The 27,956-nt window shown below is 43.1% G+C and overlaps 1 protein-coding gene across 1 annotated transcript in view; it reads left to right on the forward strand.

Annotated features, from left to right (window-relative positions):
• LOC120529789 (up-regulator of cell proliferation-like) overlaps positions 1-27,956 on the forward strand; it is a 128,392-nt gene that overhangs the window by 16,728 nt on the left and 83,708 nt on the right. The window contains 2 exon segments of the mRNA XM_039753925.1: positions 15,437-15,546; positions 15,761-15,815. Coding sequence (XP_039609859.1) covers positions 15,448-15,546; positions 15,761-15,815 — 154 coding nt within the window. The 5' untranslated portion in view covers positions 15,437-15,447.

Genomic DNA, 27,956 nt, shown 5'->3' on the forward strand with positions numbered 1-27,956 from the left:
TGAACGGGTCTTAACGTTTTTGGCCACCGCGTTCCCGAGCGTCGACCAGGCCTACAACGAGGGGAGTTTGTGTTAATATTATTTTAATTTTGGTGGACGCTGGCTTGTGTGTGTGTGTGTCTGTCTGGGCTCCTAAAGTTGTTAAGTTAAAGTGAGGTTATAGTAATTAATTTTGCTAATATTATAGATTTGGTTATTGTGTTTTTCTTTAACAATGGGATGTTTTAATTGCTGGTAAAAGCAGAGAGTTAAAAGTACATTTGTAAGGTTTAAGTACACTGTCTGAAATTTTAGGTATTTGTAGTGAAGTGTAAATATACTGCAATTTGTGTGAGTTTTCTAATGTCTGTAATCTATGATTTGTGGGAATATTGATTGGTACTAATTATAAATAGTTTTTTTTTTTTTAGATATTTTTCCAATTTAGTCAATACATTTTGTTATATTTTGGGAACATATTTGTATTGTGAATGTGTTATAAGTTTCTAATTGTGAAAAAGCTTGCAGCTTATTACTGAGGAGTAGGTGCTAGTTAAGAAAGTCTAATTTATCCTCTAAAAACACATATTTAAAATTAAAGGGGTTTTCATAAATCAACACAGGGAAATAGAGTTCATGAACTTAGGGCGCCATCCTATGGCTAAAGGGTAAAGAAAGCACTACACAAATTGTATTCACCACTGGGATTTATTTTTTCTTTTTCCCATTTCATCATTTGAATCCCTTTTAAACTTAAAAGATAATTTATAATAATAAAAAGGTATGAGAACAGTTTGTGCAGGAGTTGCAGTTATTAGCAGAGTTATAAGTCGCAGTTAAAGCATAATGGCTACCCAAAAAGAGTTTCAGTTACAAGCTAAGTTCAGTAGCTGGTGCAGAGAGGCCAACATAGATCCATTCCATACCTTTGTATTGTGTGGTGTTCCTACTGAGACTGCAATGTCTGACATTGAAGAGGCAGCACATTCAGTGAACATTTTTGGAAGAGTTAAAATAAAGTAAGAGACATTGAAACTGATGCTGAGACAGGCCGCAATCAGGTGCTCTGTGAGTGTCGTTACAAAGTAGATCCAGACCGCATTCCCATGTACTTGCAACCATTGAATAGAGATTTAAAATGGAAAGTTGTCCTTCTTTCTGACACTGTGGATGATTTCTCAGCCAAGCTTCACCAACTACTGAAAGATGAGGGAAAAACAGTAAGTGATGTGCATGCTTTGCTGTCGACAGATGCTCCACAGGCAAGTTCACCTGAATCTATCATCAAAGCAGTAGGAATCTGTTAGGAAAAGCCCTAAGACCTACCTATGACAACAATGCCTTCCATCATTTGCGCATATTCTCTGGAAACCAACCCACTCCTGCAGGTGAAGAAAACCTGGAGCAGTGGCTTGAACAAGCTCGTCTGATGATTGAAGAATTTGACTGCTCGGCTCGAGAGAAACAAAAGAGAATAGTTTAGATCCTAAAAGGTCCTGCACTTGATATAATTCAGGCTGTTTGGTTGAATGACCCTGATGCCAGCCCTAATGACTATGTTGATGCTTTAGAAAGTGCCTTCGGGTCTCTTGAGTCTGGTTAAGACCTGTATTTTGCATTCTGGAGTTTACATCAGCTGTCTAAGGAAAGGCTGTCTGACTTCTTACGGAGATTAAATGGTTATTAATCAAAGTAGTAAAGAAGGGAGATCTTCCTGACTACAGAGCAGATTGTGCCAGAATTGATCAGCTCTTAAGAGGGGCTACAGAATCTGATAGGATGTTAGTACAGCTGAGACTCAGAGAAAGGAGAGAAAAGCCTCCCACCTTCTTAAAGCTGTTAAGCGAGATACGGGAAGAGGAAAGTTTGAGATGACACAAAGCAAGTTAAGCACAATAATAAGACAAGTAAAAGCTGATGATGGACCAAAGACCAAAGAAACAGAAATGCAAGCGTTAAAGGCAGAGAGTTGCGCCACCAGTTGTCGAAGTTAACAACAAAGCAGCAAGACACATGACTAAATCTAAAAGCTAAACCAGACAAGATATGTATGGACACTGAAAGAGAAAGTGAGGTGCAGATATTAAGGCAACAGGTACAACAGCTGCAACAACAGTTAACTATAATGTCCATGTCACACAGCTCTGTAATAAGAGAAACCCAAAAGAAAGAGTGGAGGAATAAATACAAAGCAGAAAAACTATATGCTGAAAAAGAGTTGGAAAACTACTTCTGCAACTGATGTGGAGAGGATGGCCATATTGCCAGCAATTGCAGTGCCCCTGAGAACTCTGCTAAGGTCATTCATAAATTACTCAGTGCTCTTCAGAAAAATAAGGCAGAAAACTTGGTAACTAAAAGTGCAGCAGAATCTAAGGAAGTGGGCTTTGTCAACCAAAGCACAGTTCAGGCCCCTCAACCTGATGGCATTCCTAATGGATTGATTGGCCCCTCCATGATGGCTGATGTGACCATTGAGGGACAGCCTTGCAGAGCACTAATTGACAGAGGCTCCAGGGTCACTATTATATTTGACAGTTGGTATTCAAGCTATCTTCCCCATGTGCCAGTTCAGCCAGTCACAAATGTGGCTATATGGGGCCTGAGTGACTATGACTACCCATACAAAGGATATGTGGCAGTTGATCTAGAATTTCCCACCAAGTCAAAAGGGGCTACAAAGATTGTCTCAGTGCTGGCCTTTATATGTCCAGATCCAAAGAGCCCTGATCTAGTCCTTGTCATTATTGGAACTAACTCCAAGAAACTACACTCTCTATTGATCTGCTGTGAGGAGCTTGATGAAAATAATGGAGCTCATTCTCTGCTCCCACTCCAGAAGAGCCAACATTACCCAACGATCCACATATGGGTGTAGTTGGGCAAGTGAAGTGGAAAGGACCAGGCCCGCTTACCATCCCAGCTGGCAACATGCAAAATGCTGTCTGCAAAGTAGATTATCAGCTGCCTATGGGGAAAAATATCCTGATAGTAGAGGCTGATGAGACCACCAACCTTCCTGCTGGTGTACTGGCTCCTCCAGCTGTGCTTACACCCTCAGCCATGGATGTTAACAATTTCATCCTTGTGCTGAGAAATGAGTCCCAAAAGGACACTGCTATACCACCAGTCACCAAAAGTCCCCTTGGAAAACAGGTGAACTAGTTGGTTTTACCTGCTCAGTATAAGCCCATGGTTTTGAAGTCTCTGCACAATGACACTGGACACCTGGGCATTGACAGAATCACAGAACTTATTAAGGACAGGTTTTACTGGCCCAAAATAGCTTCAGAGATTGCAGCGTATGTCCAGACCACAAGCAATGGACTCCTGGATTTGGTGTGTATTGACTTTCTCTCCATTGAGCCAGACTCTAAAGGCATGACAAATGCATTAGTAATCATAGATCACTACACAAGGTATGCTCAGGCATTCCCAACAAAAGACCAGAAAGCCCTGACAGTTGCCACGTCCTTTTTGAACAGTTCTTCATCCATTATGGATTGCCAGCCTGCATCCACTCAGATCAGGGACGGGACTTTGAAAGCAGAGTCATTAAAGAGTTGCTGACCCTTCTTGGCATATGTAAGTCAAGAACCACTCCATATCACCCCCAGGGAGACCCCCAACCTGAGAGATTCAATCTCACTGTTTTGTCAATGCTTGGCACCCTTGACCCTGCTCAAAAGCACAAATGGAGCCAGTACATAAGTTAATTAGTTCATGCTTATAATTGCACAATGATGCCACAGGATTCTCGCCCTACTTCCTCATGTTCGGAAGAGAGGCAAGTTTGCCAGTTGACCTGTGTTTTGGCTTTCATTTGGATGAAGAGGATGGGTTGAAGTACAACCAGTATGTGGCTAGCATGAGAAAAGAGCTCCAGAGTGGCTACCAGCTTGCGTCTGATGCTGCCTCTAAAAAAAAATGAAAGAAAGAAGCAATATTATGATACCAGGGACAGAGATCAGGTGCTGGAGATGGGAGATCGTGTACTGGTCCTCAACCATGGAATTACTGGGAAGCATAAGCTATAAGACAGATGGAAGTCACTACCATATAAAGTTATTGCCAAGCTACCCAATCTCCCTGTGTATCGAGTTATTTCCTGTAGGGGGCAATAGTTCCCTAGTTGGAATAAGTTCTTTTGTAATTGCAGAGTTTTAAGTAACCAAAAACTATACAGCTTATGATATTAAAAGGTAATACCTCCCTCATAGTGATATGGCAGTAAGGAATCACATAAGAGAAAATAACTTTGCTTTCTTTAATGACGATTTACGCGGCATTACAGACGAAGGAAGCCAAATGGCATGACAATTACCAAGGTGGGATCTCGATGTATACAGTCTGCCATTTTTCGTCACTGCGCTGGAAGGATTCTCAGGATGGATGATGTTATCACTCATCCATCTGTCACCCTCAAGGTGTTTGGCTGCAGTCCAGGTCTTTTATACTGTTTTCTCCACGTGCAGGCCCTTACTTTGGTACCAAACAAGGCAAGGAGAAGATACAATTACATCTCTAACATACAGAAATAGTAGAATACACATTTTTATAGTTGACTCTTTCTCTCTCTCGAATTTCTTGCTTGCTACCTTTGGCCTGGCCTGTACATGTGAGTGGATTTATAAAATAATTTTTGTACAGAGTACAGTGACATTAAACTTATATTCTGATGAAACAACTCAAACCAGAAAGAGGGACAGGTATAGTAAAGACAGGGCATAGAGATCATCTGTTGCCCATTGGTTATTTGGTGAGGATGCCTAGCCAAATCGACAGATACACACCACCAAAGAAACGAACAACCAGGACACAAAGGAACATAACATCACAAGGATGAGTTACTGCACACTGGACACAAAAAAAAACGACTGGAATTCAGAATCTGAAGAAGAAATCAATAGCTATCTACCGTAGTTACAACTTCCCATTTATGGATCAGTCAGAAATCATGTTAACTTGCCAAGAGATATTCTGCAGACAGCTAATACAGTTCATAGTACTGGTGGTAGTGTTCAGAAATTTATCAGAGAATGAAGGACACACAGCTGAGCTTTCATCAACCGCAGACCTCAATGAGGAACTTTCAGGGACACATTTAGAATCTGAGGTAGACACAGAGCTAGCACTGGGGAACATGTCTACTTCTAGCACCTCGGCTGTGGATGTTGACTCTACCAATGAACTCCCTGTAAGAAGGACAGTGAAGCCTGTCCTGCGCCTCAGCTAGATGAACCTTGACAGCCTGCAGAGAGATCTATTACTATAGTCTACAGAAGCATGGTAATTCAGATTAGCTATCCCAGTTCCATAAACGTTAGCAATACTGAACTCCATTAAATATGCTATGTCCAGCTCTAGGAACAACCTACTTTGATGTAAATAGTTTGACAGGGACATTCAGACATTTAGGAGGGAGAGGGCATAGCCCTAGGCTCATATAATATTCACCTTAATAGTGTTTAGTGGTTGCTTAAAAAAATATATATATATATATATATATATATATATATATATATACTAGCAGAATACCCACGGTTACGCAGCGGAAAAGTAGTGTGTTAAAGAAGGTATGAAAAAGAAAAGGAAAAATTTTAAAAATAACGTAACATGATTGTTAATGTAATTGTTTTGTCATTGATATGAGTGTTGTTCTCATATATACATACATATATATATATATATATATATATATATATATATATATATATATATATATATATATATATATATATATTGTCACGCACGCGACTAGGAGGCAGCATGGATTGATTCGACAGCACCTGGGAAACCACTCCGCCAGGGAATGGTGGGGTATTAACTTTCTCCCTCTGCTTCCTCATAGGCAAAAGACCGTCCTGCACCATAAGGCATGGATGACCGCAGTGCGTTACTTCGCCCTTCCTCCGCCATCTTGCCCTGACGTCATCCTTCCCATCCTCCCTTGCGGTCCTTCCCGACATTCCTCCACTTCCGGCTCCTCCCCAATAAAATGGCGCGACGCCAGGAGTCGGTCAGCGTTATGAACTTTGAGTTTATGAGTTTTGACCTGTTTTTTGTGTATGCAGAATATACGGGGCCGGAAAACCCCAACACTTCATACTGTCTCTGCTCGTCCTTTACAACTGGCGTAGTCGGCAGGATACTGCAATCCCGGAAATATGACGGAGGGACAGGACCTGAACACCGTGCTGCAGGGAATGAACGCCCAGCTCCAGGCCCTGCAGCAAGCGCAAGCCGCTACCAACCGGGAGCTGGAGGCCACGAGGCCAGGTTAGTGGAAGCCCAGGCGAGACCAGACCCGCCCAGGCAGCCGCCTCCTCCTATGGTGCCGATGGGGCCTTCCGAGGACGTCGATGCCTACCTGGGCATGTTTGAGAGGACGGCCACCCGGAACGAGTGGCAGCGGTCCGAGTGGGCGTCCATCTTGGCGCCTTACCTAAAGGGACCCGCGCTGCGGGCCTATTATGACCTCCCTGAGGAGGAGGCCGCTAATTACGACCTCCTCAAGCCCGAAATATTGGCCCGCTACGGCATTAGCCCGGGCCAGCAGGCGGCCGAATGGCGGAACTGGGTCTTTGACCCGAAAAGCCCTTCCGCGCCCAGGCGCTCGAGTTCTGGGGCAAGATGGGCGCTGGCTACGGCCAGAGAGCCCGACGGGCGGAAGGTCGCCGGCGGGTGGCCTGTGAAGGCCTGGTCAACGCAATGCCCAGTTCCCTCGCCCAGCAGGTCCGGGGGCACGCCTATCACAACATGTCGGGCCTCCTCGACGTCCTGGAGCGTCAGTTGGCGGTCCTCCGACTTGGGGGGTCAGAAAAGCCTGCTCGCGGGAACCGGCAGGGACGGGCGGCCACCCCCGAGCCCCCTCGACGCGCTGCAGAAGCGCCAGCCAGAGCCAAAGAGAGGCGGGTCCGCCGCTGTTTCAAGTGTGGCGAGACCGCCACCTGCTGCCAAACTGCCCCCATCACACGCCCGGAGCCTATGGACTGCAGCTGGACATCAACGGAGAGGTATTGTACCCGCCGCATCCCTTGGCGAGTCGAATGCGGGAGTGGTGTTGCTAAATGGGCACACCGTGGTGGCTTTATTTGATTCCGGCAGCAACATTACCATTGTTGCTCGCCGTTTCGTCTTACCGCAACAGTGGTTAAAGCAACATTTGTTGGTTACCTGTGTACATGGGGGGACTAGGTCATATCGTTCCGCTCACTGCTATCTTACCTGGAAGGGGGAACCAATCCAAATGGCGGTCGCTGTGTTACCTGACCCCCCCTTCCCAGTGATCCTGGGACAAGACTGGTCGAAAAGAATCAGCGGTAAGCCGTTCGCCGCTCCGGGGCCTCGTTGGATCTTGTCATGAGGGGAAAAGGCAACCCTCCCGCGGCCTCCACGCCGTGCACAAGGGCAGCCCCTATGGGCGCTGGTGTCTCGGGGGACCTTTCGGTGGCTACGGACCCTGACCGGAAGATTCCGCGGAGAAGGGACTAGCCAGGAACTCTCCCGGCCCAGGCCCCAAGACCTCTCGGCGGCCTGGACCATCAATTCGGTCCACGCCGCCTCCTTTAAGAGGGAGCAGTGGAATGATGACTCCCCGCGCTTTGCCCGAACGCGATTGTTCTGCCTAACAGCTCGACAGCGGACGGATCCACAGCGGGAACCCTTCTTTGTCCTTGAAAATGATCTGTTGTACCGAGTGGCTACCCATGAGGGCGAGGTGCGGAAGTTGTTGCTAATTCCGCGTACCTTCCGGGGGGAGATATGCGAGGTGGCACATGCGCACCTCCTAGGCCCACCTCGGGCCGAAAAACACTGGAGAGATTAAGCTCCGCTTTTACTGGCCTGGGATCAATGAGGAGGTCGGCGGTTCTGTCAATCCTGTCCGGAGTGCCAGACCCGCCAGATTCCTAGGAGGGACCGTGCTCCTCTAGTCCCTATTCCCCTCGTGGACATCCCCTTTGAAAGGATAGGGGTCGATTTGGTGGGACCCCTGGAGCCCTCAACCCGTGGCCACAAGTATATCCTGGTCATGGTGGACTATGCCACCCGGTACCCAGAGGCGGTTCCCCTGCGCTCCGCTAATACTAAAAGCATCGCACGGGAACTGGTTAACTTGTTTTCACGTGGGCATACCCAAGGAGGTCCTCACGGACCAGGGTACGCCCTTCACTTCGGATACGTTCAAGGAGGTGGCCAAATTACTGCAGATAAAGCACCTGAAAGCGTCAGTCTATCACCCGCAAACTGGACGGGTTGGTTGAGCGATTTAATCAGACGCTTAAGCAGATGCTCCGCAAGGTAGTCCGCGGACGGCAGGAACTGGGACCAGCTCCTCCCGCTCGTGCTTTTGCCTACCGGGAGGTACCCCAGGCCTCTACGGGCTTCTCCCCTTTTGAATTACTATACGGGCGACAACCCCGGGGAATCCTCGACATCCTAAAAGAAGGCTGGGAGGCCGAGGCTCTTCCCTCCTCTAATATTTTGAGTACGTGCGCAACGCGCGACCGACTCACAAAGATCAGGCCCCTCCTAAAAGAGCACGTGACTCGTGCGCAAGCAGCGCAGGCCGGTGTTACAACCGCAACTCCGTCCTCAGGGAGTTCCGCCCGGGGACCGAGTTATGGTGCTCGCCCCGACCTCCCACTCGAAGCTGCTCGCTCACTGGCAAGGGCCTTACGAGGTTAAGGAGAGAAAAGGACTCGTCGACTATTTGGTAAAACAGCCCAACCGTCGACCGAAGTGAGAGGATCTATCACATCAACCTGTTAAAGCCCTGGAGATAGAGAGGAGCTTCCCAGCTCCCGTAGGTCACTCTCCCTTTTCACAAGCACAACTGCCCTTAACCTCGGCGAAGAGCTGACCCCAAGCAGCGGCAGGAGTTAGCCCAAACACTCCGAGCCATCCCGAGGTGGTGAGCGAGTCACCCGGCGGACCGCGCTGATTGAGCACGATATAGTCACGGGCCCGGGTAATCGTCCGGGAGAGGCCCTACCGACTCCCGGAGGCAAAACGCGCAGAGGTCGAACTGGAGGTGAAACGTATGTTGGACATGGACATAATTGAAGAGAGCCATAGTCCCTGGTCCAGCCCTATTGTCCTCGTCTCCAAGCCAGACGGCTCCTGGAGGTTCTGTAATGACTTTAGACGTCTGAATCAGATCTCCAAGTTCGATGCCTACCCCATGCCCGCATTGACGACCTCCTTGGCGGCTGGAGTGCGGCTCGATATCTGACTACCCTTGACATGACAAAGGGTATTGGCAAATTCCTTTAACGGCATCCGCAAAGGAAAAACGGCCTTTAGCACCCCTAGCGGGCACTGGCAGTACAAGGTCCTCCCATTTGGGCTGCACGGGGCTCCGGCGACCTTCCAACGTCTGGTAGATAGAGTGCTGACGCCTCACCAGTCCTATAGCGCCGCCTACCTGGATGACGTTGTCATCTATTCCGGCACCTGGGAGGAGCATCTACTGCAGGTCGCAGCTGTCCTCCGAACACTGGCTAAAGCCGGCCTCCGCATAAACCCCCGGAAGTGTTTTTTTGGATTAAAGGAGGCCAAATATTTAGGCTACCTCGTGGGACAAGGACAGGTGCGGCCACAGAGCTCCAAAGTGAAAGACATCTTAGAATGGCCCCGTCCGAGTACCAAGAAACAGGTGCAGGCTTTCTTGGGGCTTGCGGGTTACTACCGCCGGTTTGTTCCCGCTTCTCGAAGAGCAGCACCCTTGACTGACCTGACAAAAGGGCGCCCCTATACGTGGTGTGGACCGACAAAGCAGAACAGCGTTCAGTGACCTAAAGAAGGCCCTAACGCCGGCACCTGTGTTACGGACGCCCGATTTTGGGCTCCCGTTTATTCTCCAGACCGACGCTTCGGACACAGGCCTGGGTGCCGTGCTGAGCCAAAGCGTCGATGGTGTCGAGCACCCTGTGATGTACCTTAGCCGGAAACTGATGGACGGGAGACCCGCACGCGGCAGTGGAGAGGGAGGCCTTGGCCATTAAGTGGGCAGTGACCCACCTCCGTACTACCTGCTGGGTGCGAGTTCGCTCTGGTGACTGATCACGCTGCACTTCAGTGGATGTCCCTGCACAAAGAGTCGAATCCGGGTCACCAGGTGGTTCCTGGACTTACAGCCGTATAAGTTCACTGTCACTTATCGGCGGGCACCCTTCAGGCCAATGCCGATGCCCTCTCTCGTATTCACGACCTCTCGGTTAGGTCCGCCCGACCTGACGGTCCTGGGCTAAGGGGGGGATCGTGTCACGCACGCGCGAGTAGGAGGCCGCGGATTGATTCGACAGCACCTGGGAAACCACTCGCGCCAGGGAATGGTGGGGTATTAACTTTCTCCCTCTGCTTCCTCATAGGAAAAAGACCGTCCTGCACCATAGGCATGGATGACCGCAGTGCGTACTTCCGCCCTTCCTCCGCCATCTTGCCCTGACGTCATCCTTCCCATCCTCCCTTGCGGTCCTTCCCGACATTCCTCCACTTCCGGCTCCTCCCCAATAAAATGGCGCGACGCCAGGAGTCGTGTCGCTATGAACTTTGAGTTTATAGTTTTGACCTGTTTTTTGTGTATGTAGAATATACGGGGCGGAAAACCCCAACCCTTGCTACTGTCTCTCTCGTCCTTTACAATATATATATATATATATATATATAGCAAAATACCGTGCTTGCAGCGAGAAGTAATGTGTTAAAGAAGGAAAGAGAAACAAAAGGAAACATTTTGAAAATAACGTAACATGATTGTCAATGTAATTGTTTTTTGCCTCTGGTAATGTGCCTTACCTTACCACTAAAAAATTAGTTTTGTGTCCTCTGCAGTGTTAAGAGAGGCTTTGGTTTGGGATAAAAGTAAAAAAGGTGTAAAGAAAGGAAAGTTGCCTTTTTCTTTTATATAGTATAGAGAGATGTGTTCGCTGACGTTATGATCGCGTTTTGGGGACAGTCGTGGTGGGTCTTGTGTAGACTGGTGAGATTAAATTCATTATTTTTTAACGCGTTATGGAGCACATGCATCGAAGCTTCTCAGCTGTGCTTGTGCTAAGAAAAGGAAAGATTTTAAAAATAACGTAACACGATTGTCAATGTAACCTTTTGTAAGTAGTGCCTGAAGGATTCAGTGTGGAGAAACTCTAGAGACAGCGTGTGTATTAACTTGTGGATTTTTCTGTGAGTATTTGGTGGCAGTGTGACGAAGTTGCTCAGAGCGAAATGAGGTGAATGGGAGGGGAGATGATGACGTGACTCCCCCACCCGCCTTAACTGTCAATCCCCCACAAACACAGTCTCTTGGAATTTGCATAAGCACAGCCCTTCACCTGCAATTTTAACTTAGTTACAAAGTGATGAAAACTCTTGTTTATATCCTGCGTCCTCTCATTAAACTTGTATCCCGCATTAGCCGTGGGCATGACAAACGCCAGCGGCAGCCTGTCTATGAACTTAATTTAAACTTTAGGTTTACACCGTGCTTTCTTTCCGAAGTAGCAGCACTCATGAATATGGTAGTATATGTCACTCGCACGCTTCTTATTGTTTCACTGCCTTCTCAATTATATAATGCATGTTTCCTTCAGCGCTTTTAGGAGGTCTTCCTGGTTTTCTACACACTGCGTTGACAGTCAGTTCACGTGATTACGTGGGAGGCGTGATGATGTCACACGAAACTCCGCCCCCACGGCTTTCGAGCTCAACTCCATTACAATATATGCAGAAAAATAGCTTCCAGTTATGACCATTACGCGTAGAATTTCGAAATGAAACCTGCCCAACTTTTGTAAGTAAGCTGTAGGGAATGAGCCTGCCAAATTTCAGCCTTTTACCTACACGGGATGAGTCAGTGAGTGAGTCAGTCATATATATATATATATATATATATATATATATATATATATATATCTGGGAATTACCTGGCGTACATCACAGGTATTGCAAGCTGCTGTTAAACCCATCACCAACCATCCCACACTCCTTTAATAAATAACAGTCCACCCGTCTGCTTTTTTATATCACCGCGCTAAAAGCGCTGGAAGTGACATCAAACTGAAGTGCTATGGCCTTGGTAAGGTCATAATTAGGAAGCCCCGAAGCACACTTTTGTAATATTTTAATCTAACTTTATCTTGTATGTACTGTACGTGAAAACATCTCGTACGTACGTGAAAGTATCTCGTACGTACGTGAAAACATCTCATATGTACATGAAAACATCTCGTACGTACGTGAAAGTAACTCGTATGTACGAGATATTTTCACGTACGTATGAGATAAGGGTCATCCCATAATTTTTTTCACTGTGCAGTTCAGAGCTTCCGTATGAAAAAAAATATACAATATGATTATAATGTTTACACCACTTTAGAGTTTAGTAAAACGTTAATAAGAAAAGTGATTACATTTTTTAAAATTTACTATGCATGTGAGCAATATTGTTCTAAACCAATTTAGAATTAACATTTAAGCCAATCTAATATTTTTAAACATGTATGTGAAGAAAGCAGCAATACATATTCTACACTGAATTATACTATATATTAATTGCTTTATATAGAACTGCATTATTGTCTTGTATTCTATTTGAGTGTTTTGAATATTCAGTATTTATCTTTATTTAGTGAAGATATTATTTGTAGCCAATGTTATATACAGTAGGTCCTGTTGTTCTTTCTGAATTTGGGACATAGGAAGGGTGCTATATAAATAAATTGTGTTCTTATTAGTATTTTTCTTTTTTTTCTTTTGATGGCCCATCGTTTATAATAATAAGTGACAAAAACTAGAGCTATATAAGGCAATTAATATATAGCATAATTCAGTGTAGAATATGTATTGCCGTTTTCTTCACATTCATGTTTAAAAATATTAGATTGGCTTAAATGTTTATTCTAAATCGGTTTAGAACAATATTGCACACATGCATAGTACATTTTAAAAAATATAATCACTTTTATTATTAACGTTATACTAAACTCTAACATGGTTCAAACAGTGTAATTGTATTGTAAATTTTGTTTCATGAATGTAAATGAAAAACTATTTTCAATTAACACAGATCTTGATGATTTTAATTTTGTCGACATGCTAAATGGTTCCCACAGACCTAAACACAATGTAAATATTAATAGCGTATTTCACAGAACCAATCCGTATTGTTTAGTTTGATGTATGACACGACATGATGGCAGAAACCCTCCGAACTTCACAATGATGCGTTTTATTTGGATTGATGTACTTTTTTTCCCGTCTCATTTTCATCGCTTAATTTCCAATACCTGACGTTACTTTCTGGGCTGTGCCGAGACCTGCCGAAACCTTTCAAAAGTAATTTTACGAAGTCAGTCCTGAAATGACAGAGACATCACTTCCTTCTGCTTTGATGAAAGAACAACAAGAGACACTGCAAGGAGAAATCCCACAGCTGATGCTGTACTGGAGATGAGGTCCTATTCTGATGAGCCCCTCATCCAAACAGCTGAGGACCTACTGAACTGGTCGGAGGTAAAGGCTTGAGTCTACCCACGCCTGGTTAAGGTAATGGTAGGAAGACTCTGCATCATCACAACATCAGTCCCCTCAGAGAGAGTCTTCTCATAAACAGGACAAATAATCATGGAGAGGAGAAACCAAATTAGCCCATCCTAGCTGAGGCATCTGGTTTTTCTAAATGCCAACCTGCACTAAAAACCTTTGTCTAAAGTGTCATAATGTTAAGACTTTGGCATTTATTTATTTGATTTGTTTGCTGTGGTTGCTGTAGTTCTGCATTCAGTTGTTCATTTAAAGGTTTGGTTAAAATGTTAAAGAATAGTAACTGTGTATTTTATGTAACAAAGAAAATGCATAAAAATAAGACTTTTATAAAAATACTGAAAAAAAAATTGCTTATTGACACACAAACCATTCATAATTGCTAACTTAGGCTAAAATAGAAGGCTCAGAGTGATACTAAATGAAGAGCCATTTGGAAGCCGAGCCAAAAGAGCAGAATCTTTGATAAGAGCTGGACCTCCCATCACAATATTAAACATGAGATTGATATTATTTGTTTTGATTGGAACATTTACGTAAGACAATAGTTTTGACTATTTTAGGTTGAAGTTTATGTCTCCACTACCTTTCAACTCAGTTTCTGTGTACTTTTCTTAGTAATGCTGCCTGTGCTTTTCTACGATAATTTTTTTTTACTTTTTTAAAATATAAAGCAGTATCATCAGGTGTGCACATTGTTAGTTCTGCATGGTAGCCTTGCAAATTCCTCAACAGGCTAGCTCTTACAGAAAACATTTGCATATTTCATCCACTTGGTTTACAGTTTTGGTCTCTATATTCCTGTTTGCGTATCAGTAAAACACTCTCAGTTATCAATTTGTTAAACATTTAAAACCATGTACTGCAGTGAAAACAAAAGGCTTAAAAGCAAACATGTACAAACAATTTCCATTTACAAAACTTCCTGCATTCTGCTCCTTCCTTCTTCCAGGCTCTGACTCCACTTACTGTTCACATCATCACATGACTGTCTCCTCACAACAGCTTTATTAAAAGTTTATATTCATCATATACTAGATCACTCTCGGTCCAAAAATGAGAAATAATTTTGTTGCTTTTCTTCATTTGTCTATGAATAGTATGCAGTTTCCACATCTACCAGGGTTACCACATGGAAACAACTCATCACACCCAAAAAAATATTACCAGAAGTGAAAAAGACTCTGATTACAGTTTACAACTTTGTTATGTGACCATGATTTTACCCAGCCTTTGAATACTTAACCACCACCATTTCAAATGTATAATTAGTGATCCAGCAGACAAAGAAGAATTTTATTTTCATTTTGTTTCACTGTACTTTGTCTTGATTGATCAAAAGTGTGTGAGAATTATGCCATGCAGTATAAACATACAATATAGCAGCTGTTCCTTTTGAAGAAGGTGGAGCCTAAATATTTGTGGCATACTAGAAATGCCCATTAATATTGGAAAATTGACAGTTAAGCTTTGTAGAATATATAATAATAAACCATTCCCAAAAATAAAGATATAAAAGCTAAGAGGAGCCTTATAATATCTTCAGATTATTTATTGCAAGAATTTGACTATTTAACATTGTATATTTTCTAACTAGTGCTCCCTAAAATATCTCGGATAAACTTTCATTATCTCACGTCAATTCATTGACATTTCACTGTACCGGCACCTGTCTTTACTACACTGGTGAGGCCCAGAGTCTTATTTAGAATTTTCAAGGGGATGTTGATGTAACCTGCCATTCGAATGTCACTATAAAAAAGTATTGGTAATAATTGGCTTCAATCACCACTTTCAACCATAGAAAATATGCAATACAGAGAGGAAGCATGACTAATAATATGTACCATTTCACTAAAACTCTTATTACAAGTCTGTTTACATTTAACCTTTTTTTTGTTTGTTTACTTTTTAGGTTCAAAAATCATGGAGATGGATGAGGATAATTCATTGTCTAATTCAGCACCATCAGATTCAAGACCAAATGACCCCTCTGTACAGAAGTCAGATGTTTCACCATCACAGGTGTGAAGTGTTTGGCTGCATTGCTGACCCAAAATATTAAACACTTAATGCAACCAACTTTGGAATTATTTTCTATTCTTAGCTTGATTCTGTATTGCGTTAGATATTATGTTTTTTATTTGTAATTCTTTATTGAAATAATATTTTGCAATAATGGTAACCTTTTGTTTTTGACATTGATAATCAGTGTTATAATATTTTTCATTTACACAAGTTTAAGGTGCAAGAAGAAGAAGTGACTTTGAATGAAACACAAAGCTCTCTGACTGGTAGGAACACTACATTTATTTTGCTTTTTCATACCTAGATAATATATAAAACGTGTTAAAATCCATTTTTCAGAAATATTGCATAGTTATGAAATTGTATATTTGGAAACTAAGAGACATAATTTATCTAAATAAAAATATTGCTTACCTATGTATCTATTATAATCAAGCTTTGCTTTTTTTAGGAAGAGTCTGGTTTCCTTCTGTTTTTTTTTTTCTTTAATTATTTTTATCATGAGAGCCACTGTTTTAAATGCAGAAACTACTCCTGGAATATGCCCAGAATCTGTGGATTGTTTTGTAATAATCTTACATTTTACTTGCCATTTACAAAGGTTGTCACAATTAACAATTCCAGACATCGCAAGAAGGTTTGGGGCAGCCACCCATATACTGCAATCCAGGCTGCAAAAAGATAGTTGCAAAAATAGCTCAGGGTAGTTTACACTACTGAGTCCAAGACAGAACTGATGACCAGAGGAAGGAGAGCGGCTTTTATGGAGAGTTGACCGGAAGTGATGTTGCTGTCAGGGTTGGAATTGGAAGTGATATCGCCCTCGGGGCGGGGACCAGAAGTGATGTCACCCTCAGGGCTGGGACTGGAAGTGTCCTCCTCTGGGCTTCGTCACCTAGTGGAATTTCCCGGGAATGGTCTGTAGGGAACTGAGAAAGACAGTCAGTGCAGCCCTTCTCCCCCTGGTCAGACAAGTTGTTACGATTATATAAGCCCTTCAGCTGCCTCCCACTTTCACATGTGTGACAAGCCCCCTTAGCTCAGACCCATTGGGTTGGGCGTCCTGCACCGAGAGGTTGTGTGCCTGAGAGAGGGCATCAGCATTGGCATGGAGAGAACCTTTACGATGAACAAGCGAAAACTTGTATTGTTGTAGGTCAAGAAATCATCTCATGACCCGAAGATTTGACACCTTGTGAAGGGCCATGCACTGTAAAGGGGCATGATCCATCACCAGAGTGAACTCATGGCCCAAGAGGTAGTACCTGAACTGTGTAATCACCTATTTGATCGCCAAGGCTTCCCTTTCCACCACTGCATACCTTGTCTCTCGGTCCAGCAGTTTCCGGCTCAGGTACATGATGGGGTGTTCAGCACCGTTGACGCTTTGGCTAAACACGCCTCAAGGCCTGTGTCCAAAGCATCCTTCTGGAGAACAAATGGAAGAGAGAAGTCAGGGGAAATTAATACTGGTGCCAAAGTAAGGGCCTGTTCTAAGTCACCAAATGCAGCTCCAGTTTTTTCGGACCATACCACATTGTTAGGAGCCCTTTTCTTCATCAAATCAGACAAGGGCGCTGCTCTCTCAGAAATGCAAGGTACGAACTGGTGGTAGTACCCGGCTAACCCGAGAAAAGCTTGGACCTGCCGCTTGGTTCGCGGACGGGGCCATTTCAAAATGGCACCTAATTTGGTCCACTATTGTCTTACATTACCCTGACCCACCATGTAGCTCAAATATTTAGCTTCCCTCAGTCCAAAGAAACATTTCTTGGGATTGATTCGCAGCCCGGCTTCTCCTAGTGTCCATAATACCACTTGGACTTGTTGTACATATTTCTTCCATGTGCTGAAATGGATGACAATGTCATCCAAGTAGGCAGCACTATATGCATTATGGGGATGGAGCTCTTTGTCCACCAGATGCTAGAAAGTCGCAGGAGCCCTATGTAACCCGAATGGAAGGACACGATAGTGCCAGTGTCCTCTAGGGGTGCTAAACGCGGTCTTCACTTTCGCGGAATCCGTTAAAGGAATCTGCCAGTACCCCTTGGTCATGTCATGTGTGGTCAGAAGCTTTGCTTGACCCAGCCTCTCGAGGAGGTTTTCCATGCATGGCATGGGATAAGCATCGAACTGGGAAACCTGGGTAAGCCAGCGGAAGTCATTACAAAACCTCCAGCTGCCGTCCGACTTAGAGACCAAGACGATGGGGCTGGACCAGGGGGCTAAAGCTCTCCTCGATCACTCCTAGTTCCAGCATTTACTTCATTTTCAGTTCTATTTTAGCTTTCTTTGCCTCCGGGAGCCTATAGGGGCAATCTTGGAATACAACCCCCGGCTTAGTCAGTATGTAGTGCGCAATCAGAGACGTCCGACCAAGTTTTACACTCACCACCCCAGGATGGACTGGATTGCTGTTTTCAGCTCCTGTCTGTCTGACACTTAACTACTTGCCGAAATTAAGGGTGTCTGTCTGAGCAACAAATGAGCAAGGCTGACCAGAGGAGGGGTCAGGGTCCTTTTCCCTCAACGGTTTCAGCAAATTCACATAATAGACCCGCTCACTTGGTCGACGATTAGGTTGTTTCACCAATTAGTCAACCAATCCTTTGCTCTCCTTAATTTCATAAGGGCCTAGCCAATGGGCAAGCAATTTAGAATGAGAGGTGGGGACCAATACCATGACACGATCGCCCAGATGGAACTCTCGGGGAGTCATGCCACGATCATAATAGCAAGCCTGTACTGCTTGTGCTTCCTCCATGTGACTTTTTAGAATAGGTCTATTCTTTCCAAATCTATTGCGTAACTGTGTGAAATACTCTAATACATTTGTTGAGAGAAGGGCCTCTCCTTCCCAGCCTTCCTTTAAAATGTCCAAAATATCCCAGGGTTGTCGTCTGTACAATAACTCAAATGGTGAGAACCCTGTAGAAGCTTGTGGGACTTCCTGATAGGCAAAGAGAACAAGGGGGAGGAGTTGGTCCCAATTCCTCCTGTCCCCACTGACCACCTTATGGAGCATCTGTTTGAGAATCTGATTAAACCTCTCCACTATCCCGTCAGTTTGAGGATGGTACACCACGGTCTTTAAATGCTTTATTTTAATTAACTTGGCCACTTCTTTGAATGTTTCCAAGGTGAACGACGTCCTTTGGTCTGTAAGGACTTCTTTCTGGATGCTGAAATGTGCAAAGACTCCTACTAGTTCCAGTGCAACTGCTTTAGTTGTTTTTTTTTTTTTTGTTTAGGGGGATGGGAATGAGAGGAGCGCGGTCCCTCTTGCGAATCTGCCGCAGTTGGCACTCCGGGCAAGATATGTAAAAATGGCGAACCTCCTCTTTGATTCCCAGTAAAATCGGAGCTTGATACGCTCCACAGTCTTTTCGGAGCCCGTGTGTGCATTGGCCATTTACGACAATTACTGCATTCTTACCAAGCTTCAGAGAGTCGTCATTCCACTGCTCTCTCTTGAAAGAAGCCGGCGTCATTTTAAATTGAACCTGCATTTCAGAGAGAGGATCCGATCTGACCTCAAGGGGCAAAGCGTCCTCCCGATCTGCCGGGGCGTGGGTGGATGATGTAGCTGCCTGTGACATGCCGGGAGTTTCTCCGACCCCCTTTTGGCCCTCCGTCTCGCTCTCTCCCGACATACTACATGGACTGGAGGCAGCTTGAGACGAGTCACCATCTTCTATAACTAGGCCTAATGTTTAACCGGGAGCAGTCAGCAGTCTACTGCTTTTAATTTCAGACCTTTCCCGCCCTAGAATTACAGAAAAAAGTAGGTTGGGGTGGACTGCCACAGGGAGCTTTCTCAGAGATCCGACCAGGTAGATGTAGCATAGGGCGGTTTTATAGTTACGGACTTCTCTGTGTATGCATTTAACACTGGTCTTTTGCTTAGTTAGCTGTTGCGGTAAGACATACCAGCGAGCAACGACAGTAACGTTACTGCCGGAGTCAAATAATGCCGCAAGTTTATTTCCATTGAGAAGTAGTACTCCCATATTCATAATCGACAGGGGGTTAGAAAGGGCACACCAATGCTCTCCCACCGTCCACCTCTGTCTCGCATCATTCCCGGACAGGTTGCACACCAAGCAGCCCGGGGACTTCAGGACAGGCTCCGGTTTACGTAGAAGAGGCTTAACATGTGGGACATACTCTCTAGGGAAATCCACTAGAGGACCGTTCCACTCTCCCAGATTTACAGAGTGGCATCAGTCTTTTTATGAGCCGTATAAGCTCATCCATGGAGCGGAAGTCTCCCCAGTCTGGCTGGGTGAAGTTGTCAGGGAGATGCTGCAAAAAGAAATAGCAGGCAACCTGCTGCATGATTTGATTGGTGGTGAGTTCACATTGCCGCAGCCACAATGCACCTGTGCCCAGAAAGCCATAGCCTGCTCCAGGATCAGCCCCTCTGGGTTGTATTTCCAGTACTTTATTTTCCTCACTTTTGAGACTGAGGTTATCCCACTCCTAACTGGAACCTTGATCCCAGTGGGCAGCTCAGCTCTCTCGTCTGAGAGAACATAATAAGCCCTTTTTGTTTCAACCGCGAAGACCAGCCCCTGTCCGTGAGTTCCCTCTACATTCTCCCTTTCAGAAGTACTAAGCCCAGAACTGTACTTTTGGAGTGGAGCCTGCACCGAGTCTTTAATGACCATTGAATGCACTCCCTGCCCAGAAACTCGGTCCTGGTACTTTTCTACCTGGCTGGTTTTAGGCCCTGTCCCTGTTTCTTCTGTGACAGAGTCAAGCCAGCTACACAAATGTCACAATTAATGACTCCAGACATCACAAGAAGGTTTGGGGCAGCCACCCGTATATTATAATCCAGGCTGCCAAATGTTAGTTGCAAAAATACCACAGGGTAGTTTACACTACTGAGTCCAAGACAGAACTGATGACCAGAGGAAGGGGAGCGGCTTTAATGGAGAGTTGACCGAAAATGTCACCCTCGGGGCCAGCGACCAGAAGTGTCTTCCTCTGGGCTTCGGCACCTGGCGGGATTTCCTGGGAATGGTCTGTAGGAAACTGAGAAAGAGAGTCAGTGCACCCACCGCACCCTGGTCGAACAAATTGTTACGATTATATAAGCCCTTAGGCTGCCTCCCACACACACGTGTGTGACAAGGTTTAGATATTTACCGAAATATGTCAATGTGGTTGTATATTTTAAACTATTTCCAAAAAGAACAATTTTAGTTTCTACTCCATTTGTTACTTTATATTTCCCACTGATTGAAATATATTGATTTGCTTTTCACTAGTGAATACTAATAAACACAGGAACAGTTTTCTGCTGAGTAGGAGTACAACCATGGAAAGTTTAATTCTCCTATAGGCAGAGATGTCCCTGCACAGTTCAGTTGCTCAATTATATTCACAATGGGAGGCAACATCAGAGCTGTTTTCTTACTAACTACCGCCTCAAAATCAATATATTCATGTGGGAGAACCAAGTCATATTGCACACAATGAAATAATGGAAAATGTTTACATAGTTCTTTTAAACAAAAAATGACTCAATTTAGAACTCTCCAGTTTTTCGTACTTAATACCTGGACTGTGTGTTTGTAGTCAAAGGGAAGAATAGAATGAGTTGTAAAATTGAAAACTGGACGATGAGGAATTTTATTTGTTATTGACAGCAAGACAGCATGTGCTATGAACTTGAAGTTAAAAGCCCAAAAAGGCACTAAAAAATCTTTTGATATGACCACTGGTTTGATGGATATACCATCAAACCACAGCTAGATATAAGGGAAAACACGATACCTTAAAAAAATAGAAATGCTCATAAACCAGAATATAGCACAGAAGGCAAAAGAAATTGATTAAAACAATAAGACAATCCAAACCAACAGTGCCTCATTACACAATCCAATAGAACAGACAAAAAAAAAGAGCAAAACGGTCAAAATTTCCCAATATCACAAAGAACAATCAAAACGCATAAGTATAATCTCTAACTGCCTAGGGAATTTGAGTGAACCATCAAGAATTGAGGGAAATCCTAGACTTTATAAGGCCGAGGGAAGTCCCTTGTGGTGATGGGCAGATGGTTCTGCCTCTTGGGGAACCACAAACAAAACAGAAGGTACATAACAAAGAATTAGATACACAGTGTGATAAGAAAGAGTCAAAGACATCATAAAGATTTGGGGCAGCCACCCGTATATTGTTTTTCCCAGATGCAACAGTTTGAATTGAAGTAGCACGATGTGCATATAACGGAGTCCAGAACAGAACTTATTGCATGGAAACAACATGATAAAATAACTAATAAAATGGGAAATGACGTCATCAGTGCTGGAACCAGAAGTGATGTTTTCATGACCAAAAGTGACTTCCTCCTGACCGGAAGTTATGTCATTGTCGGTGCCGGAACTGGAAGTGACATTTTCTTTTCAAGAAGTGACATCATTGTCAGCGCCGGAACAAAATAGGATTTCCCGAGAATGGCCTGCAAGAGACTGAGAGAGACAGTTAGCACACTTGCTGCCCCCTGGTTTGGCATATAATTACTATTTTGTAGGCCCTTTAGCTGTTTCCCATGCGCACGTGTGTGACAACATCCATCCATCCATTTTCTAACTAGCTGAATCCGAACATAGGGTCATGGGGGTCTGCTGGAGCCAATCCCAGCCAACACAGGGCACAAAGCAGGAATCCAATCCCGGGCAGGGTGCCAACCCACCGCAGGACAGTGTGACAACAGACAATATAAAAAACAAAGAGTAATTCAAATAATAGGTGCTTGCGGCATTAACGTAAACAAAAGAATCTAAAATGGACAAAGTAAACAAAACACAAGAAGCTGAACCCCAGCCAGGGAAGGAATCCTGGCTGAAATGTGACACAGGCTTGTATTCTAGTGGTAGTGATTACACATTCAGCTGGGTTATTAAAGATGGGGTGATAAACTTCTGTGCAGCTCAGAATCAATCAAAACATAAAGAATGTGGTGCAATGTAGAATAATAGAACACATCATTGTTGTTTTTTCTTGCTTTCAGTTCTCTTCTTTTGTTCCCATTCACACTTGCACTCAGATACAAGTCTAAACTTATAAACAGAAACTTGCACAGTGCACACACCTCAGATGATCACTGAAGAGTGTGTGTATGTCTGTAAATAATCTTGGTAAGATCTGATCAATGATTAAAGTGTCTAATTTATTATTTATTTTTTTATTTTATTAATTTTATTGCAATCCATACAAAGCAATCATGTTTTTACAAAAAGAAAAATTGAGTTAAAGAACAGATCGATCCCCACCCCTGAGAGAGAGAGCAAGCCAAATGGCTTAAAATTTAAGGCTTGTAAACATACCTAAATTAATAAGTTTTCTGTTCTTCATGAACTTATTTTAAAATATTACTGATTAGATCCTGCCATGTTTTGAAAAAGTCTGTAGATCCTCTAACTGAGTATTTGATTTTTCCAATTTCAAATAATATAACACATCAGTTTCCCACTGACTTAAAAGAGGAGAGTTTGGGTTCTTCCAGTTTATCAGAATAAGTCTGCCAAAAGTGTAGTGAATGCAATCACAATTTGTTTGTCTTTCTCCACTTTAAACCCTCTGGAAGAACCCCAAACACAGCTGTTAATGGGTTAGGAGGGATTGTGAGACCAAAGCTGTCTGAGAGGTAATTAAAATTTTTTGTCCAGAATAATGTTAATTTGGTGCAGGCCCAGAACATGTGACCCAGTGAGGCTGGGGCTTGGTTGCAACGTTCGCAGGTTGGATCATGCCCTGGAAACATTTTGAGAGTTTTAGTCGAGACAGATGTGCTCGATATATAATTTTGAGTTGTATAATTGTATGCTTTTGCATATGGAGCTCGAGTGAATTCTCTGCATTGCTACTTTCCACTCCTTTTCTGATATATTAATTGAGAGATCTTTTCCCAGTGTCCTCTTGGATCTTTGAAAGGGAGGGATTGTAAAATGATTTTATATATTGTAGAGATGGAGTCTAAGTCCTTGAAGATTGAGCAATATTTTTCCAGCATGGATGAGGGTGCAAGATGAGGAAAATCTGGAAGGTTCTGTTTAACAAAGTTCCTGATTTGAAGATAGTGAAAGAAATGTGTAGCTGGAATGTTAAATTTGGAATGTAATTGTTCATAGGATGCAAAGACGTTGTCTATATAAAGATCTCTAAGCAAGTTAATTCCAAATTTTTCCAGATATTAAAACTGCATATGTTTGTGAAGGTTGAAAGAGGTGGTTCTCTTGCAGAGGTGCCACAGATAGAAGCTTCTCCGTCTTAAAATGCTTTCTACATTGGTTCCAGATTCTAAGTGAGTGGAGCACAATTGGGTTATTAGTGTATTGCCGATAACGTGTTTATTGGAGCACAGAGCAAGGAATACAAAGAAGTACTGCAGGATTTTACTTCTATTGCGGTCCAGCCTGTGTATGTTCTTCTATTTGTGTCCAGGTTCTTATCGCCTGTATATTTGCTGCCCAGTAATAAAACTGGAAGTTAGGTAGAGCCATGCCGCCTTCTGCCTTTTGTCTTTGTAGGGTCGCTCTTTTGATGCGTGGATGTTTTGAATTCCAAATAAATGAGGTTATTGTTGAATCTAATTGCTTAAAGAATGATTTATTAATGTATATTGGATGTTTTGAAATAAAAAAGGAGCTTAGGAAGAATATTCATCTTAACAGTGTTAATTCTTCCAGCTAGTGTGAGATGAAGGGTTGACCATCTATGCAAGTCTTGTTTAATTTTTTCCATGCAGACTGTGAAATTTTGTTGAGAAAGAGCTTTATGTTTACTTGTGATGTTTACCCGAGGTATTTAAACTGTTCTGCAATGATAAAAGGTAGGGTGTCTAATCTAATATTATATGCTTGAGAATTCACTGGAAAGAGTACACTTTTATTCAGATTAATTCTGAGACCAGAGATCTTTTGAAATTCTGTGAGTGCTGCTAAGACTGCAGGCACAGAATTTTCTGGGTCCGATATATACAGTACCATGTCATCTGCATATAATGAGATTTTCTGTTCCAGTCCTTCTCTGCTAATCCCCTTTATCTGATCAGTATTTCGACAATGTATTGCCAGTGGTTCAATGGCAATGCAAACAGCAGCGGTGACAAGGGCATCCTTGTCTTGTGCCACGTTCTAGTTTAAAGTAGTCTGAGCAAATGTTATTGATGCAAACTGAAGCTTCTGGGTTAGTATACAGTAATTTAATCCATGCACAAATGTTGGGCCAAACCCAAACTTCTCCAATGTAGTAAAAGGTATTTCCATTCAATCATGTGAATGCTTTTTCTGCATCCAATGATAATAATATTTCTGGGGTGTTTGATTTAGTTGGTGAGTATATTACATTAAACAGGTCGAAGATTTGAAGATAAGTGTCGGCCCCTAATAAATCCAGTTTGGTCTTGTGATATTACGAGGGAGCACTTTCTCCATCCTTCTAGCTATGATTTTAGAGAGTATTTTAACGTGTTATTCAGAAGTGAAATTGGTCTGTATGATGCACATTGTAATAAGTCCTTATTTTGTTTTGGAAAGACAGTGATTAGTGCTTGGCGAAAGGTTTGTGGAAGAGATTGGTTATCTCTGGCTTCTGTAAATGTTGCTAATAGGAGGGAGCTAGCTGAGCGGAGAATTTCTTGTAAAACTCTGCAGGGTAGCCATCAGGGCCTGCTGCTTTCCACCTTGGAGTGACTTTATAGCATCTAGTAATTCTGATAATGCAGAGGTTTATCAAGTTCCTCCACACTAAAAGCGTCTATTTGTGGTATCTGTAATGTATCCAGAAATGCATTAGATTGTGTATTGTCTTCTTTAAACTCAGTAGTATATAGGGATTTATAGTAGTCTCTGAAAGTGTGCATTATATTTTTGTGTTCGATGATTTTATCTCCGTTCGTGTTAGTGATTACCGAGATTGCGTTGGCACTTCTTGCTTGTGAATTTGTTGAGCTAAAAGCTTATTAGCTTCTCTCCATGTTCATAATAATGATGTCTGGATTTGTAAATTAGTTGTTCAGTTTCTTTAGTTGTCAAGAGATTTAATTCTGAATGTAGAGCCTGCCTCCTCCTATGTAGAGTCTCGCTTGGTAGTCTGGCATGTTCTTCATCTATTTTAGTAATTTCGCTTTTTATCTCTGCTACTTTCTTGGCTTCGGATTTATTTCTGTGGGAAAGATATGAGATAATCTGTCCTCTTAAGAAGGCCTTAAGAGTTTCCCAGAGTATTCCTGCAGAGATCTGGGGATGTATTTGTCTCTAGAAAGAATTTGATTTGTTTGGATATAAATTCCGTACAATTCTCGTCAGCTAATAGAAGCGGTTGAGGCCATCTGCGGGTGAGTGTATGGGGCTTAGTAATTTTAGCTCCAAGATCATAGGTGCATGGTCAGAAATAACAATAGCATCGTATTTACAAGATTTAATCTTAGGCAAGAAGTTATTATCTATAAAGAAGTAATCAATCCTTGAGTAGCAATGATGTACTGGTGAGTAGAAAGAATATGTTCTTGAATTTGGGTTTAAAAACCTCCAGGGATCTGATAAGTTGTGATCAGTTATAAACTTTGTAATTATCTTTGCGGTGTTAGATGCCGTTCCCCCTGTGGAGGAAGTCCTATCTAAAAGTGGATTTAGAACACAATTAAAGTCCCCAGCCATTATAACTTTATGAGTGTTCAGATTGGGAATGGATGCAAATAAATTTTGTATAAATTCCTTATCATCAACATTAGGTGCATAAACATTTATCAAAATCATTTTACAGTTAGATAAGTCTCCCATGACCATTACATATCTCCCTTCAGGATCCAATACTACATCTGATGCTACAAATGGTACTGTTCTATGTATGAGAATTCCCACACCTCTAGTTTTCTTTGTAAAACTAGAATGGAACATTTGGCCAGTCCAGTTTTTGCAGCCGGAACTGATCCTTGCTTAGTAAGTGGGTTTCCTGTAAAAATACTATTTTAGCATTTAGACCTGTTAGGTGAGAGAGTACTTTCTCTTTAATTCATGATTCAGGCCTTTAACATTCCAGCTTACAAAGTTAACTGTCCCATCATGGAGACACTGATTCTAAGTTTTTGATGTCATTTTATAGCCTTAACTGGAAGTGAGACAGCTTCGACCTTAATTTCCTATTTCCCCAAGAGTTGTTGCCATGCAGCTTATTATTACGTTGGTAGTTATAATTATAAAGATTAATAGGATAGATTAGGTATAGATCAAGCCTGCTCTCTTTCTCTCCCCCCCTTAACCCCCACCCTCCCTTTTTTCCTCCCCAAGTGAGGCTAAAACCCACTTCACACGGTCCCAGTCCTCTGACATACCCAGAGACAGAGCACGTCCAAAGCAAAACAAGCCCCAATGCAGTGGCGTTTAGGGTTAAAAGATAAGAGATATCTATTATCCTTCCTTAGGAGACCCAGGTTCGCTTCCCGGGTCCTCCCTGCGTGGAGTTTGCATGTTCTCCCCGTGTCTGTGTGGATTTGCTCCGGTTTCCTCCCACAGTCCAAAGACATGCAGGTTAGGTCAATTGCCGATTCTAAATTGGCCCTCGTGTGTGCTTGGTGTGTGTCCTGTGGTGGGTTGGCGCCCTGCCCGGGATTGGTTCCCTGTGTTGGCTGGGACTGACTCCAGCAGACCCCTGTGTTCGGATTCAGCGGGTTGGAAAATGGATGGATGTATGTTAAGCTTACTGGCCTATAGTTGCTTGGATATGCCCAGTCACCCTTTTTATATAATGGGATAATAATAGTCACTTTCCAGTCTTTCAAAATTTTCACAGTGCACAGTGACTTCCTAAAAATATGTGTCAAGGGTTAATATCTGTACTCGATAACCCTATTATGTGCTCAAGGATAAATATTATATGGTACTGGTGATTTGTTTGATTTCAGCCTATTTAATCTCGTCAGTACTTCTCCCCCTACAATTTCCAAATCACTCAGTACCTCCTTAGTAGTTCCTTTTGCTGTTGGGAGGTCTCACATGTGAAGACCTCTTAAAAATGTGAGCATCTGCTATTTCACTGTCTGTATTTCCTAAATTCCTATTTGTTATTACTGATGCACTTCACATCCTCCTCAGCTGTTCTTTTACTACTAAAATACTGAAAGTATCTATTTGAATCATCTTTCGCCTTATCTGCTATATTCATCTCTGTCTTTTACCTTCCCTAATATCTTTCTTAATGGTTGCCCTCATGCTCTCATATGCCCTCCAATTCACATTGAAGTTATTAGTCTTATATGGCTTATACAGCTGATTTTTTTCTTTGCAGCTACTTTTTCAACTCTTTATTAAGCCACTGCTTAAGTTTTGTTTTTTTTTATTTCCTACTAATTGCAAATTTAGGTATGTACCTGTCCTTTATTATATGTAAAA

Source organism: Polypterus senegalus, chromosome 5 (genome assembly GCF_016835505.1).
Source record: "Polypterus senegalus isolate Bchr_013 chromosome 5, ASM1683550v1, whole genome shotgun sequence".
NCBI classification, from domain to species: Eukaryota; Metazoa; Chordata; class Cladistia; order Polypteriformes; family Polypteridae; genus Polypterus; species Polypterus senegalus.